General features: G+C 43.7%; 1 protein-coding gene across 8 annotated transcripts; it reads left to right on the forward strand.

The window, feature by feature from the left end:
* The first annotated feature begins 261 nt into the window (after positions 1–261).
* Angel2 (angel homolog 2) lies at positions 262–16,666 on the forward strand. Of its 8 annotated transcripts, XM_029478755.2 has the most exons (10): positions 4,832–4,986; positions 5,743–5,788; positions 6,541–6,789; positions 8,603–8,859; positions 10,254–10,323; positions 12,049–12,470; positions 13,296–13,422; positions 13,985–14,042; positions 15,316–15,479; positions 16,461–16,666. In XM_029478755.2, exons 3-10 carry the CDS (start codon positions 6,783–6,785, stop codon positions 16,610–16,612), a joined length of 1,257 nt encoding a protein of 418 aa, XP_029334615.1. In that variant the 5' UTR covers positions 4,832–4,986; positions 5,743–5,788; positions 6,541–6,782; the 3' UTR covers positions 16,613–16,666. The 8 variants fall into 8 exon arrangements, with proteins under 8 accessions (XP_021021561.1, XP_021021566.1, XP_085699931.1 ...); XM_021165902.2 differs by lacking the exons at positions 5,743–5,788; positions 6,541–6,789 and adding an exon at positions 262–501 and having other exon boundaries at positions 4,661–4,986; XM_021165907.3 differs by lacking the exons at positions 5,743–5,788; positions 6,541–6,789 and adding an exon at positions 591–655 and having other exon boundaries at positions 4,661–4,986.
* The last annotated feature ends 769 nt before the right edge of the window (positions 16,667–17,435 follow it).

Here is a 17,435-nt window from a genome sequence, read left to right on the forward strand (position 1 = left end):
ACGCACTAGTTAGTGTAAAAGTGGGTTCTCTGAGATTTGTACAAAATCAATTATAAAGTTCTACGGGAACCCACAGAATAATATTTCCTCAACGTGGAAATCTACCTTTTGTATCTACCCAACCACGTAAATACACTTTAGGGCTCACGCAGCTCCTCCTCCTAAGTCTTAACAAAGCTGTCAAGCGCTAGCCTTCGGCCAGGAGCTCCGCCCTACCCGGAAATGGCTGTCCGCGCACGCTCTGCGCATGCCCAGACTCGCACTGCTTATAGGAACTGCCCCAGAAGGCAAGATGGCCACCGGGCCTGCGGCGAGACGCTCCTCCCAGCATGCCTAGCGGCCAGCCCGGAGCCGAGTGATGGGGATCCGGTAGGACCCGGCGAGCGGCCGAAGCTGAGGCGCAGCCGCGGGCCCGGGCGTTGGGCGCTCAAAGAGAGCCAAGATGGAGACGTGGCGCTGTGTGAGGAGGGGCTACGGCCGCTGTGTGGCGGGGCGAGGCCGGTCAGTGGCGAGCGGCCGGCCGGCCGGCCGGATGGACGGAGGGAGGGACCTGGAGGGGCGGGCGGGGCGGGCCGGGGCGGGGCGGCGGGGCGCGAGGGGAAGGCGGAGGAAGAGGGTCCGCGGCGGGGACGCGCCCGGCGGCGCCGGGGGAGAGGTAACGCGCGGGCGGGCGGCGGCGGCCGCGGCCTCCGTGATCCTGCGGGCCTCGCGCGGCCTCCACGGGGTCCCGCCCGGAGGGAGGCTGCGCGTCTCGGGGTGGCTGGGCAGCGTCGGTCACGCGGAGGCCAACTTTCACCGCCACTCGTTCTTGCCCCGTCTTGGGTATTTTTTTCTTTAAATCCACTCATTGAGAGCCGGGCGTGATGGCTCACGCCTGCACTTTCCACACCCCAGAGGCTGAGGCGGGAGGATAACCATGAATTTGAGGCTGGCCTGGATTAGGCAGCGAGCGTGACACTCCGCCTCCAAAAGTAAAAAAAAAATAACTCACTTGAAATTTTAAAGCGCCACAGTACATGCAGCCTCTAATAATGTCACCCCAAGTAGTATCCACCGAATCTTAGATTGGATGTACGGATTATGTTTTTCTCCTATAAACTTTGAGGACTTAGATATTAAGATTCCAATGGTTTGTATAACCTTTGAAACTATATTGTACCACGCGTGGGAAATAGCACACTGTCGTTACATAAGCCGTTGGGATCTGCCCACTTCATTCCTGGTTCCTGTGCTATGGCATTTTCTGAGTACCAGCTTGTGAGCTTGGCCCTTCGGTGGAGACTTGGCTTACAGAGAAAACTGAGGTTCGAACCCTCAAAAGCTCACTATCTTACAAGAAAAAGATGTGGTATAAATAACTGCCAATCCAAAGAATAAGTGTCACTGTGCAGGTTGCAGTATAGAAACATTTCAAGACAGAAAGTAAACAGTTGTAGCACTGGGGAGGTGGAGGCAGGAGAATTAGAGACACCACCAACCTGTGCTGATGGTCTTGGACTTGGTTTTTGCATTGGTTTTTTGTTTGTTTGTTTTTTAGAGGAGGGTTTTTCTTTGTATCTCTGGCTGTCCTGGGATTCATTCTGTAGACCAGGCTGGCCTTCAACTCAGATCCATCTGCCTCCTGAGTGCTGGGATCAAACTCATGGGCCACCTCAAAAATTTTTAATTTAAAACCAAACCAAGACAAGATCCAAGTGCTGAAATCCCTTTGAATGACATTCGGGGTCAATTGCAAGATACAGTGCCCATGTTGTGCCCTTACAGATTTACAGTTGGGTTGATTTAGAGAATAGTTTGAGAGTACTTATGTTTAAAGTATACAATATAGGTTATCTTTTCTAATGAAAAACAGCATAATAAAGAAATTCAACATAACAGAATCTTAATACAACTTAAGCAAAACTTAGTGATAGTAGATGTTGAGACACAAACCCCAGAAATAGAGTCCTCGGAACCCTAACACTTTGCCAGATAATGCAGTAAGGACTCGGTGCTTTTTGAGAACTTTAGAGTAGCATGTCTGTTAAATACAAGTTTGGGGAGCTGGGGCCATGGCTCAGTTGGCTAAGTGCTTGCTGTACAAGGCCAAGGACCTGGGTTGGAATCCCCAGCACCCATGGAAAGGTGGGGAAGGTGTCCTCGTGCCGGGGAGGCAGGGAGAGGGCATCCCAGAGCTGACCTGCACTAGGCAATTCTGCCAAAGACCAGCCCCTGCGTGCAGTTCTTCTTGGTGGTTCTTGAGGCAGTGGAGGGGGAAGAGCGTCGGCAGAGGGGAAGACTTGGTATATTTAGGGTTGCTGTATAATAAAAAGTTTACTTATCTAAGTCCACTGTAACCGACCTGCCTTCTGTGATCCTCTGAGGTCAGAAACTGCAGTCTCTGGCACTTAGCACCTCATCCTAAACAGCAGAAGATAGAGTAAACAATTAATTGCTAGGACCTTTTCCCTCTGATCCAGACGCCTCTTGTTGTGGGGCTAGGGGGAAGTTTGGAGCAATGAACTTCTGTTGAACCAGGAGAAGAGAGTAACACTCACAGAAAGAACAACTTTTATATAAGCAGACATGCATAATCTCACATAAGTTCATACACAGATTCATGTATGCTCATTTATACAATTTCCATTCAAACCCGGTTGGGCTCAGCTTGCATGCATTCTCACAATTACATACTTACACATCCATACTTAAATATGATTTTGAAGCAAAAGACCAGGCACTGGAGCAGAAAGAACTCACTCATTCTAAATGAAAAGTGAGTACCAATCTTTATTGCATAGAGAAAGAAAAAGCATCTACCCTTTTAATGTTAAATGAATTAAACCCATATTTGTAAGGAAAAGCTTTGTTCCTTTTAATAAGACTAAGCCTGCCTTGTCCTTACCATGGGAACCCGTTCTGTTCCACAGTAAGGAGAAGCCTGCCTGCTCCTTCTGATTTCTGCAGCGTCTTCTTTTTACTCTTTCCCTCTGCATTCTACTCATTGCTCTCTTAGTGTTTTATGTTACCTATAGTTTCTAAGTTATTCCACTCTGCATTCTCCTTCTAAGCTTGTTCTCTCCTCCTGCTCTGAAGGCACAGCAATGCTCTTACTCTCAATGCCTTTTTCCCAATGCTGTGCCCATACTTCTAAGTTCTTCTTGAGTTCAGTTCTGTCTAAAATGTGTTGTCTTAAAACTCCTCAGCTCAGTTCTTCTCAATTCAGTTCTCACTCTTCTCTTTGTCCTCAGCACTTAAACATCTCTCAGAATACATGACCACGTGTTACAAAGTTCATCCAAGTTCACACAAAAAAATCAAATCATAAATTGAAATACAAGTTTTCAACAGAGAATGTTTACATGCATATCCATCAGGAGTAATTACCTGGCTAAACATCTATCTTCTGTCTCAGCTCCACAGGTTCACTGAAGGTTCAAAACCATAACTAAGTTACTAGTCAAGTTTTGTATAGATAAACCCAGTCAATATTTTATCTTCTGTCCCAGCACCTATAATAAATTGTTAGTTCCCTTTCTATGACCTTTGGTTAATTGTTTTACAACCTCTTGTAATGATCATTAAAACTTAAGAAGTCATCTATTTATCTGTAGAGTATCACTACAAGGCAGTCCGTCTTCGTGGGTCTGCAGAGATCTGCTCCAAAAGAGTGCTTCTACTTAGTGACTGCTATGCATGCTTAGTCATAACAGGAAAACACATCAATAGCAGGAGTCTTTCCTAAAATGAGTCCCTTACTGCTTTGCTTAATAGGGGCGCAGATTATGTGATAATCTGAAGCAGGCCATTTCAGGGTGATCAGCTGCTAGTTATTCGCTTGTCCCATTGTGGCTCCTGACAGATTCGAGTGTTGGAGCTCCCAAGTTCAGACAGAGTCTTGTCTCCAAATGTAAGATCAAGACCAGTAGATTCCTGGTGTGGCCCTCAGGGCTGCACCTACAGAGTGCACGCAGCTGCAAGTACACAAAGTCACAATCTTGGTGCTGAGTTGAATTGATGCAGTGGTGTCAGCTTGGAGTCTAGGTAGAGTTTTATAAATAATCCTTATGCTTTCTAGTTTCCCCCAGGAGGCTCTATGCTTAGAAAGAGGAAAGAACAGAAAAGCTTTGGTTAGTGAGGGAAGTAGCTTTGTAAAGCCAAAACCTGTTGAGAGGTTTTTGTGTTTAGCTTTGCCAGTGTTTAGGAAGAATTTAACTTTGTTATAAAAATACTATTCCAAAGTGTGTATTTACTCTAAACTCTAGTTGCAAGGATACAGACTTTTTACCTGCGTCCTGCTATTTAACTGTTTGTTTGTTTGTTCTAGGTTTTATTTTTGTTGAACTTTTAGTGCTAGAAATCTATTCTGCATACTAGTGTGTTAGTGGGCTAACCTTTCGGTTGGATTGTGGACTGACTTTGGGAGCAGGATATGTGGTATCTTTCTTGGCAGCCTAACTGGTATTTTCTCATTGAGGATTTAGAGTACTATCCACTACTGTTTAGGGGATAACATTGATGCTGATGGTTAAAGATGGGTGCTTTTCCCTTCATCCTTCCCAGAGTTAGAAGTTAAGTTAAGCATGAGATGACATCTCACCTAGAGAAATTAGATTTTGATTTTGTGTACTATAGCTGAACAAATAGTGGCACCTCAAGGAGTGTCTTATTTTTCTTTTAGATACTCCATGTTTCCCTATCCTCTAAAGAGTTTGGGTCAAGACTGGACCACGCCGTGGGAGGATCTACAGAAATATTGCTGGCGCAGACACATTTCCAGTTGTTTGAGGTGGCCAGGACATTACTCCCGTGCGCCTTACCCATACTTCAGTAGCAGGCATTTCTCATTGAACTGTAGACCACCTTTTCTGTTTGAGTCTGGAATGCAGTTTCAGTACTATAATTGGAGACCTGACCACCTGAGCAACGCATCCTTGATCCATCTCTCTCGTCACGTCATGACCTCTGACAGAGATGAGCCCTCATCTAAACGAAGAAAACATCAAGGTAAAGGAGATGTTTATCTTGTAGGGAATAGACATAGATGATGGGCCATACTGAAGCCATCCTTTCTAACCCTCAAGCCGTTCTCCATGTGTTAGAGGTGTAGGTGCTTAGTCTTAGCCAGTACTTGCTCTGTGCTAGGGATGCTATCTTTATTTTCAACTAATCATGTCTTTCTATCAGAGTAGAAAGCACTATAAGTAAAAAGACTTATATAGTCTATGTAAGTACTTCTATAAGTAGACTATCTGACTATAAAATTAGAAAGTGACTCCGATTAAGACTGTAGAAAACAGAAGTAGGTAACACACAGCTTAAGGATAGTTTTTATGGCATTTTTTTGATGACCTAGAGATTGGCAGTGGAGTTACTGATGTAAAAAATATGTTAATTTTGTGTTCTCATTTCAATAGTAATTTTAAAAATATAAAAGGATTCTTTTATTAGAAACAATCATAAATAAAATATTACAGGATAAGATTTTAGCTTGTTAAATCTGTATTTCCCAAATTAACATCTATAAATATCCTAAATATATATTTTTCTTCTTATCTCAATGATAGAGATTGAAGCCAGCACCTTGTGCTTGTTCTGGTACTGAGCTACACACCCCGTCCTAGAGTTGCAGTCCTGGATAGACTCTTGAGAGAGTCAGAGTGGATACCTTTTAGAAAGGGAGCCAGATCTTAGCCGACTTTGTGGAACTTTAAAAAATGATATTGATTCTGTCAACTTTTCTTATGCTGTTTTTACTTGTAGACAACTCTTGTACTCCTACCCTACTGTAATCCCAGTGTATAATGAGGTAGGTAAGACTAGGGACTGCCGTCCTTACCTACTCCAGTGTTCATGAGAATGCTTTAGAGGGGCTGCGTGGCAGTTGGTGTGTAGGGAGCTGAGGCAGCGCTGGAAGAACTGAGTGTGAGCTCCTCAGGCCTCAGTGTTCAGGCTCCTTGTTCTTTGCTGCCAGAAAGTTCTCTGGAAGATTTGCCTGGGTCCCAAGGCAAACATTATTCATCGCTGCAGTTACAAGGTGCTAGTTTGAATTAACACACACATGTAAATAGGATCTAAGACCGTAGCCATGGACATCTGTGTACAGTGTGTGACTATAACATATGCAGATGAGAATCCCATGAGACACTGAAATCTGGGTCCTCAGAAGGACCCAGTTGTTTCTGATGATGTGTCTGCTGTTGATTGGGCCAGCTCACCTTCCTCTCTCGCCAGCCTTTTGGTAATTCTGTGCTCTCAGATAGAATTTTGACAGGCCACATAAGCATTGTGAAGTTTAGGAAGTACTCCCTGTCCTTATGTGCACTCTGCCACTGTGGCATGAGTTTGGAGACATCACTGAACCTATGTTCCTTGGATTTCTAGTGTAATAACACCTGCTTTGAGTATCTGATAGATAAAGCAAGATATGTATACATGCCTAACATACTACTGGCTTCATAGTGGCTACTCAGAAGTTTTCCCAGAAATGATAGGGAATTACAGCTACATACTGACAATTTCTGATTGCTACCTGACTGTCTGTCTGTCCATTCTTCCTAGGTGTTGAGAATAAGGAAAAGGCTCTTCGTTAAGCCACATATGTGACTTCCGATATTTCACTAATACTTTCCAGTCAAGAGAACAGCATTACTAATTTGCCTGTCACTGTAAAGTGGTATTTGAAGGATTTGTATGACACACTATGACTCTTTAATTAGGCACCCCAATACCTGCTCAGGCCTATTGCTCACTTTCTTTGACTCATCTCTCTTGTCTGCTGTGATCACCTTGTTCCTCCTGACATGGAAGGTATATAAGATTTTGCAGTGTGAATTTATGTTGTAAAGCATGTGATGGCCAGAAACTGTTCACTGTGTCAGTGGTTTTGAGATTGTCCTCCGTGGATCCTAGCCTGTGAACACACTCGCGCCTGTTCAGTAGAAACAACTGTGGTCGTGATAGCCTGTGTGTTTCCCCTCAGAAGAGATTTGGTGTCCTTGTGACATGAAAAGCAATGCCAAAAGGGCTCCACACACTGTACAGATTTGAAAGCCACCATATATACTAGCCAGGTAACCCATTGGTCCTGGTTATTCAAGGAGGAATAATAATCTCACGTATTTACATGCCACTTTGGGCACGTATCGTCTGCGGAGCTGTGCTGAGTGTTCTTGACCTTCACTTTTTATGTCACTGTAGCAGTGACACGATAGTGCTGCAGTGGGTGAAAGCTTGCATATGACCCGATGGAGCCCTTCCATCTGGCTTATATACTAAGACCACAGTATATGACTGACTGTTATGGGACACCCCAGTTGGTGAATGGGGTTCTGTCCGTGGAGCTCTGTGGAGCTAGTACTGTTAGTCTCATCATAAGCCTTGGAGGAAGATTCCTGATGTTCTCAGTGCAGGAGAGGAAAGCGCTAACGTATTTCACCTGAGCATAGGGCCGCTCAGGACAGATTCTGCAGTTGTCAGAAGACTTTTCTTTTCTTTGATTTCATTTCCTCCCACCTTTTGATCTTGTCCTTCCCTTAGCACCTTCACACCATCAGCTCCTTCACCCCCTCCAGCCTCACAGATTATACCAATTATCTTCTTTCTGTCTGATCAAATGTCTCTCCCCTGCATGTAGCAGGGAGATGCTTAGATACTGAGGAAAGTAATCTGGCGTAACTAATTACCATAATATGCTTTATTGGCAGCTGTATATTTTGATTATGAGTATGAATGTAGAAGACTATTTTTAAATGGTAGCATATTTCCTTTTCACTGCATTTAAGTGTACCATTTCAACATATATACACATACATACATACATATACACACACACATACACCCTCAGAAGATGATAATTTCTCAGTGGAGGGGTATATTTAATTACAGAATCTCATCTTTTTCTATCCACTTTTACTGCTTCTTCAAAGAATTGTATGTCTTTACATAGTATGATCTGTGGTGCATTCCTGGGGGTTGTATGCAAGGCTCAGTCAGCAGCCTCTGCTGTTTGTCTGGAGCATTCTGTAAAGTCACGCTAACCGTTGTTTGGTGTACCTACATTACATTACATTACATAACAAGGCTCATCCTGTAACCTGTCATCTGTAACAGTGGATTTTGTCATTCTGTCTGCACTTCCCCCTTGTAACATTTAGACACTAATCACTGTTCCCACATATTATCATTTCTGCCACCCTCCATCCATGTGTAAACCAGAAACTAAGATAACTGACGATCTTAGTAGGGAATGAAATGTGGTGGGAAGTCATCTCCGGCCGCCAACTCAGGCAGAGTCTCTCTCTCTCTCCTTGCATTAAAGAAAGCTAAGCATGACTGATGGAAGTCTTAACCAGGGACCAGTGAGAAAAGGCAGCCACACAGAGTCTTAGGTTTTTAGCTTTCAGAAAGATTCGGTAGCCCTCAGTCACTGTATGGATTTGCTACCTTGTCAGCCCGCCTGATGACAGCTTGCAACTAGTCAGTGTCAAGTAGCTATCTCCTAGGGAAACATTTTACTCCGTAGCTGTGGGCATTTTCTTTAAAGTAAGAAAGTATTTGTGTACAGGAAAGTATCTGGTCTCATTTGATTGATTGTTATATTTTGTCTAATATATTTTAACAGGAACAATAAAAAGGAACTGGGAGTATTTATGTAGCCATAATAAAGAGAATACAAAGGACCTAGAAGACAGAAATGTTGACTCCACATGTGAGGACCGTGAAGATAAGTTTGACTTCTCAGTGATGTCTTATAACATCCTCTCGCAGGATTTACTGGAGGATAACTCTCACCTCTACAGACACTGCCGACGTCCAGTGTTACACTGGAGTTTTCGGTTCCCCAATATTTTGAAAGAAATCAAACATTTTGATGCAGATGTAAGTGTGTAAAGCAGTATTAGAGCTTTTCATCCAAGGAAAATGTGGTCGATGAGTGTGCAGTCACGAGCAGTGTTTTATTTACTTCATGCTCGGGGAAGGAGCCGTTGTTAGCTAGGTATGGCTTTCTTGCTGTTGGTGACTGATAGAAATAATCACCCAACCTTTCAAATAGCTGAAAGTTTTAAAGTATTCAGACTCAGACTGGAAGCATTTTAAATAAAAATATTGGGCTTGAAATTTCAGTAATTTGTGCAAAAAAAATGTCTACACAAGAAGATGATAACATTAAAAGAATACCAATTAGTTTTTTGTTTGTTTGTTTGTTTGTTTGTTTTGAGTCAGGATCTCTGATACCTCACATTGGCCTCAAATTTATCTAGAATGACCTTGAACTCCTGGTTTTTCTGTCTCTACCTATGAGGTGCTGAGATTGCAGGCATGTGCCACCATGCCCAACTAAAGAAACAGTGGGGTTTTGGGGGGGCAGGGGGAAGCTGGGGATGCTGAGATGAAACCAACCTCTTTGGAAAGAATGCATAGGGCTAGGTAGATACCTCAGTGGTTCAGAGCACTGACTACTCTTCTAGAGGACTTGGGTTCAATTCTCAGCAACTATATGGCAGCCCACAACCATCTGTAACTCTTGTTCCATGGGATCTGACATCCTTCTATGGTCACTGCAGGAACATGGTGCACAGAAATTCAGGCAAAGCATTTGTAAACATAAAATAAAATTGCAAAAAAAAAAAATTAAAGAAAAGAATCCTGAGCCAAGTATGATGTTATGTCTATAATCTAACACTTGGCTGAGGCAGAAGGACCACTCTTAGTTCAAAGCTGTTCTGGGTTATGTAGTGGCATTCTGTTTTTGGTTTGTTTTAAAAAGAACCCAAAAATTTAGTAATGATGAACATGGAAATTCATGAAAAATAGCTTCACATGTAAAAAATACAAAAAGTTATGTCAAGAACCTGACCATTTTGAGTGTAAGATGCTATTCCATATGAGTGTGGGCCATGGTTTTGAGGTGTATTATAAGATATTTAGAAACATATTTCTTGTGATGTAGAATATTTGAGAGCAGTAATTTTTTTCAAAATATACAAAGAAAAAGACAAGCAGGCAGGCAAGCTGGGTGGAGGTGGAACACACCTTTAGTCCTAGCACTTAGGAGGCAGAGGCTTGTGGATCTCTTGAGTTCAAGGACTGCAGTTCCAGAATGCCTAAGGCTACACAGAAAAACCCGTCTTAAAAAACCAAAAAATAAAAGTAAATAGCATTAATTCTAAAAATAAGAAAAAGTATATATACAACCTTGATGTCTACTGTATCAGAGTTAAATAGAATTCATATTTGCATCTGTTTTAATTCATGCCACTATTTTCTTCAAGGTGCTTTGTCTGCAGGAAGTTCAAGAAGATCATTATGGGACAGAAATCAGGCCAAGTCTGGAATCACTGGGTACAATGTAACCTTTGTTTACTTTAACCAGATTTATTCTTGCAGAATTGTTCTTTAAACATACGTTTTTAAACAAAACAAGAATGTATGATACATTTGGGGATAACTTAGTTTTAAAAAAAAAAAAACCTTTAAGATTCATTTTCATGTGTAACAGTTTGCCTGCATTTTTGATGCCCTTGGGGATCAGAAAGAGTCAGATGTCCGTCCTGAAACTGGAGTTACAGATGGTTGTGAGTGGCCATGTGGGTGTTAGGAGCTGAAGCTGGGTCTCTGCAAGAGCAACAAGTGCTCTTACCCACTGCGCCTTCTCTCCAGGCCAGGGGACGACTGTTACTTTTTATTTATTATTCTAGAGGTGTGAGTGTTTTGTCTGCTTGTATGTCTGTGCACCATGTGTGATTCTTAAGCCTGAGGAGACCAGAAAAGGGAGATTTGTGGCATTATAGTTAACAGGCATTTATGAGCCACAATGTAGGTACTAGAACTAAACACAGGTCATCTTCAGGAGTAGCCAGTGCTCTTAACTGCTGAGCCATCTCCAGCATCTTTGGGATAATTCTTAATTTTGAAAATGTGATACTATTTCAAAGTGTCAGTCAAGCCTTGCAGCATTTCTGCTAGAAATTCCATGCAGATCTTAAAAGAGAAAGGTCTCCAGGGGCCATTCAGCCACTATACCACTGTGGCTCTGTGCTGCAGAAGAGGGACTGAGCCACCTGCCTCCTCAGCAGGAGGCCTATGGCTTGTTGGATGAAGCAGTTTTAAGAATCATCTCATCTCCAAGCATGAAGCATGTGCCCGCATGGCATTCATTCATTTATCCGGTGCCTTCTGAGTGCCTGCCTGATCTTTACACTGTTCTAGAAGTGAGAACAGCTTTGGTCTCCACAGTTGGCCGCCTCCCTAGTGGGATGTGTGTAAGTGAACGGCGGGCAAAGAAAGCAGACCGGGAAGATTTAGGTTTTCAGCAAAATGAGTGGACAAGGTGAAGTTTGGACAAGGATTTGGGGGGAGGTGAAAGTGGAACCATATCTTGAGCATTCTCGTCAGCAGCCAGCAGGGGAAAGGCTCCGATGGTGACATGGATTCATGCAGTGAGCACAGAGAGTGAGGTGGGGAGCAGACGGACACAAAGACCAGAGTAGTTACTGAGAGGCCTTGCTGTCTGTGTGACTGAGTTGGAGGGATAAACCGGCTCTAAAGAAACCTAGGCATACTGTTTTTTGAGACCAGGTCTTGCTGTGTGACCCAGGTTGGTTCAAACTTCTAATTCACCTAACAAATGCTTGCATCCCAAGTGTGTAAGACTGCTCCCTGCTGACATTAGGAGGTGTGTGGTGAGCCGAGCCTCACTGTGGTCCCAGTACTTGGGAGGCAGGAGCATTATTATCAGCAGTTCAAGGCCACTTGGAACCATGTGACAAGTGCAGGGATGGCCTGAGAACCACAGTGAGTCCCTGACTCAGAAGACCCTTGGGCTGGGAATGTAGATCTATGATCCGAAGCACCTCGACCACTGCCAAAAGAGAGAGAGAGACTTCTCAGAGTTTATTTTCTTCAGTGCTGAAGTGGAAACACTTTTAGGCCCCACGCTAGCCTAAACCTTGGTTTTTGCATGTCCTAGCATCCTGTCTTACAGAATATGCTCTGTCAAGCATTGCTTTAAAATCTCAAGAGCAATGCATTTGACATAGTCTCTCTTTGAAAATTCATCCCTCGTAGGTTATCACTGTGAATATAAGATGAAAACAGGAAGGAAGCCCGACGGCTGTGCCATCTGCTTCAAACATTCCAAGTTCTCGCTCTTATCTGTGAACCCAGTGGAGTTCTGCCGCCGTGATATTCCTCTGTTGGACAGAGACAACATTGGATTAGTTTTACTCCTGCAGCCCAAGATGCCACGTGCTGCCTCTCCATCCATCTGCATAGCTAACACACATCTGCTGTATAATCCACGGCGCGGTGACATTAAGCTGACCCAGCTGGCAATGCTGCTAGCTGAGATTGCCAATGTGACCCATCGCAAAGATGGCAGCTCCTGTCCTATTGTCATGTGTGGTGACTTTAATTCTGTTCCTGGTTCTCCACTCTATAGTTTCATAAAGGAAGGAAAATTAAATTATGAAGGTCTTGCAATTGGAAAGGTAAGTGCCTGTTTCATCTGTGTTAGGAAGCCAGCTTCAGCAGCTCTGCCTGTCAGGATGAAGGGATGCTCATCAATAGAGTGAAGATGGCCATCGCGAGACTGAAAACACCAGGCATCTCATACCTCGCCACACTTAACAGATGACGATCCCCACAACTATGAGCAAGTGGCCTTATTCACTTGGTTTGATTTTGTCTTTTCATTTACGAAAGCTTTCTGTCTAAAGGAATTAGCGGGTAGAAAGAGAAGTTTGAAGACAAGGGTTACTTGAAGGCCCCCTTCACACGGGGTAGGAGGAGTTCCAAATGCTGGACGGGGACAGTACAGTAATTTAATATTCGTTATATAAGTTATCCTTTACATAGTACTGAGTTCTCCTCGTGCAGTGCTAAATGCTTTTGTTCGTCAGCTTAGAGTTTTGTTTCTCAGGCTCTGAATGACATCTTCATGCTTCATCTGCCTGTTTTAGATCATTTGGTTTTCAGGATGTTTAACCAAAAGAGTCCTCCACCAACAGAATTTTCAGTGACAGTTTTAAATTTGATTTTAGAGCCCAGCATCTGACACAACAGAAACTGTATTACAGACAGCATGAAGAGTTAGAAAGCACTAGTGGGGAGCAGTAGACATGTAGATGGCCACATAAGGAAACACGCGTGGAAAGCCTGCATCTCCATGTAATGACGCGTGCGTTCTGAACTGTCGGCACGGGACTGAAGGGCCTGCTTGTCGTTTCTGATTACCTCCATGTAAAACATAAACATTTTAGTACATAAACAGTTAAAGTCTGTTCACTTAAGATGCCTGTTGAAATTCTGTGCAGGTATCTGGCCAGGAACAGTCTTCACGGGGACAAAGAATTTTATCTATTCCAATTTGGCCCCCAAACCTAGGCATCTCTCAGAACTGTGTTTATGAGGCACAGCAGGTTCCCAAAGTAGAAAAGACAGGTGAGTGTGGGGACATTTTGGCAGTCTGCTGGGTATGGTCTTCCCTTTGAAGTCATAAAGCTAAAATGTCACACTTTTAGCATCTCTGGCATTGAGTGCTCAGTGCACAGATGGAAGTAGCTTCTGCTCGTCCTGTTTTTTTGTTTTTTGTTTTTTGTTTTTTTTGATATGCTCCCAATTTCCTTTTTAAGAGTTAAATTTTTGGGACTTGAGAGATGGCTCACAGGCCCCGAACTCAGTTCCCAGCACCCACACAACCTTCTGCAATGGGATCAATGCCCTCTTCTGGTGTGTGTCTGAAGACAGCAACGGTGTACTCACATACATAAAATAAATCTTGAAAAAAAAGAAAAAGTTCCCACGTTATCTGTGCATGAGTGACTTGCATGTTGCACTTCCCCCTGATTCTGTAGACCATCAAGATATAGATACAGGATCAAACATTTAACCCGACTTCTAAACCAGACATGAGTCGGAAGGATTTGAGAGAAAGCTATGCTCTGGCAAACTAGAACAGAACTCTATGCACATTGGATTGATACGACTCCCTTTGCTCTTTCAGACAGTGATGTGACTCAAGCACAGCAGGAGAAAGCGGAGGTCCCAGTGTCAGCTGACAAGTGAGTTCCAGCTTCCCACATGTGAGATTATGGACATGCACCACCTTGTATATTGAGTAACGCTATAAATTTAAGTCCTTAGACAGAGGAAGGGGTTACCTGTGCTTATTGACTTAGCTTACAAAAATCAAGGGCCATATTTTTTTTTAATTTAGTGTTATGTCATGTGCATTGGTAGTTTGCATGTATATGTGTCTAGGAGAGGATATCGAATCCCCTGGAACCAGTTGTGAGCTGCCATGTGGTGCTGAGAATTGAACCTCAGTCCTTTGGAAGAGCATCCAGTGCTCTTAACTGCTGAGCCATCTCCCGAGTCCAAAGGACCAAATTTTTGTTTGTCCCTCAGCACCTACAATGGTGTATAGAATTTTCCTTTATAGCATAAATGGGTCTTAAAATTCATGACATAGTAGAAAGAAATCTTTAGCCCTTTGTCAGTAACATGCCATGTGTCTGCAGTGGTGAGTGTGAGCCACTCTGGAGCTGTGCTAAGAGGCAGCACAGGCACAACAGGCTTGTGGCTTCTTGACCAGCAAAGATCCAGATGGTCCCGAGTAGCCCTGCACACACTGACCACTGAGAGCATCCTTCAAAACACAACCAAAGTCAGGCAGCCGGGGCACACCCCTTTAATCCCAGCACTGAGGAGGCTGAGGCAGGTAGATCTCCCAAGTTCGAGGCCAGCCTGGTCTACAGAGTGAGTCCCAGGACAGCCAGGGCTACACAGAGAAACCGTGTCTCGAAAAACAAGAAACACAACCAAGAAGTGCACGCTGTGGCTCATTATGTAAATGGGGGCTCTCACAGGTACAATCTTAAGATCTGATTTAGCATAGTGGTACTTTTTACCCCATGGGCTTTAGAAGTCATTTGTTTACAGTCACTGCATCAGTAAAGGAGCTCTCACTTGGAATATGGTTTATTTCAGTGAAACTCCTCTAGCTGGGTGTGATCATAACATTGTGGTCGTTGAGGCAGAAGTATCATGAAAAGGGGGACAGCCTGGGCTATGTAATGATATCGAGGTTAGCGTGATCTATATAAACTTTCAAAAAACCCAGGCATAGTGGCTTACACTTACACCAGTACTCAGGCAACTGAGACAAGAATCGCCACAGATTCGAGGCCATCCTAAGCTATAGAGTAAGTTCCAGGCCACCTGGGCTATAATGTAACGTAAGACCTTGTCTGAAAGAGAAAATCCAAAGGATCCTAGTCTTTGAGAATGGAGTAAAAGGTAATTTTTCTATGAAATCTTTTCCTTTGGCTTTAGAGTGTCCTCGCACCTACAGCACGGTTTCAGCTTGTCATCTGTCTATTCCCATTATGTTCCTGACACTGGAGTTCCAGAGGTGACCACCTGCCATTCCCAAAGTGCCATAACTGTTGATTATATTTTCTACACTGCAAAGGAGGAGAACACTGCTCAGGGTCCAGGTAAAGTGTGTGTGAAAACACGATGCTAGAACACACAGGGCCTGGGCTGAGTGCAGCAGCAAGGCAGAGGGCTAGCTGTAGGGGTTGATGGATGAACTGGCTGGCTGGATGAATGTGACTGACTGCACAGAGCTTAACAGCCTACAGAGAACAAGGCAGTAATGAGCCCCAGCACAAACTCCCACAGAACTGCAGCCTCAGTTGGCCCTTCAGTGCCAGTTGGAATATAAGTCCTAGGCCGCCATCCTCTCTTCATCATACATCCTGCCTCCCCATGGCAGCCACTGAGTAAGATGGTGAAAAACCACAGTTCTAGGATGGCTTCCAGCAGATCAGAGCATGCTGCCCACAGCAGACACTGGGCGTGCTGACCCTGGGGCTGCTCTCAGAAACAGAAATGGGCAATACATTCCTTGTTACAGCTCAAGAAATCAGGTTGTATAAGCCAACTGAGGGTTTAAAACAGGAAGCATTGAGATACTGGAAACCTAATATGTGGAATCTGTAGTATCAGGTTGTTTCACTAAACCAACTACCCAGTGTTCCCTGCCCTCTGTTTAGACAGTAAGGTCTGGAAGTTGCCTACAGAGTTCACTAGGTGGCAGGAGTACGCTACGGATCAGCAGCTCCAGTCTCCCTAAAGCATGTCACATTTCACTTGGGTGGAAAATGACTGGGCTCAAACCACGCCATCTTACCCTGCAGCCCCTGCCAGGCTTCGCTCTGTGCATCAGAGTGGGCTGCTTGTCAGTCTCAGATTATTAACAATTTTATGTTACATTGTGTAAACTGTATTCGTTGAAATAGAAAAGGTATCTAGCATAAATAACATGAAGCTACTGTTTAAGGATTATTAGTAACAACTTTATAAAACTATACTCTAAAACCTTTCATATTAGTTTTCCGGTGGGCTTCGGGTTCTGTTTCAGTGTTTTGTTTAATTTGTTTAATGACAGTTTGACTAAATGTGTGCTTCTTTAGGAGCTGAAGTTGCTTTGGTTGGTGGCTTGAAACTTCTAGCTAGACTGTCACTTCTAACAGAACAAGACTTGTGGACTGTGAATGGCCTTCCCAATGAGCACAACTCCTCAGATCACCTGCCTTTGCTGGCCAAGTTCAGGCTTGAGCTCTGACTGCTGCTCATCCTGTCTGTATTCTTTTCAAAGAATGTAAAAATTTTAAGTATTTGCATGCTGTTCATTTTTTGTGATGTGGGGTTCTGAATTTCTGTTATATGCTTGAAACAGATTGGAAGAAACAAATTTACAACTTTTTTTTAAATGAAATATTTTCCTGACAACTGATGTCTAAAGAACTTTATGGTAAATGACTTCTAAGTCCTGTTAAAGTTGACAGCATTTTTAAAATGTAGTTCATCTTGGCCCTGAAGATAGGAAGTCAGTGCTTTTTAGTTCATCCGGTGGTCCTGCCCAGACCTGCAAAGCTCAGCATGCTGCCTTTTCTGGAGACCCAATTTCATTGGGAGAAGCCTGTGCGTGTTCTTAGAAATCACTGGGTCACTCCTCCACAGGTCCAAGCTTCTGGAGAGGCTTGACAGTGTGTGTGCTGTAGAGAACATTGGCCCATGTCACTGCCGCCCTGAGCTGTGTGGGGTGTGCCTACATTTTGTAGTGGAAATAGTTGAGAAGTATAGATCACTCTCATATGAGCAAAGCTCCTAGGGAGATATGGTAGTGCACACCTTTAATCTTATTAGCATTTGGCAGATGGCGGCAGGTAGCTGTGTAAAGCCAGCTTTAGCAACACAGCAAGTGTGAGGGCAGCTTGGGCTACATGAAACCCTATCTTAAGACAAAAAAAAAAAGGCCAAGTCCTTTATGTCCACTCCTGCCTAGACAAAGGTTGCCATAAGGAAAGCAGATGGGCCAGGTGCAACCACAAACACCCTTAATCCCAGCATCTGGGAGACAGAGGCAGGAGGATCACTGAGTCCCA

Source organism: Mus caroli, unplaced genomic scaffold (assembly GCF_978045245.1).
Source record: "Mus caroli unplaced genomic scaffold, Mus_caroli_1 scaffold_1, whole genome shotgun sequence".
NCBI classification, from domain to species: domain Eukaryota; kingdom Metazoa; phylum Chordata; class Mammalia; order Rodentia; family Muridae; genus Mus; species Mus caroli.

Coding starts and splice junctions, on each gene's coding strand:
- Angel2 (XM_029478749.2), top strand. CDS start 1,234: ATGGCATTTTCTGAGTACCAGCTTGTGAGCTTGGCCCTTCGGTGGAGA. Junction 8,860..10,253: donor TCAAACATTTTGATGCAGAT/GTAAGTGTGTAA, acceptor ATTTTCTTCAAG/GTGCTTTGTCTGCAGGAAGT. Junction 14,043..15,315: donor GTCCCAGTGTCAGCTGACAA/GTGAGTTCCAGC, acceptor CTTTGGCTTTAG/AGTGTCCTCGCACCTACAGC.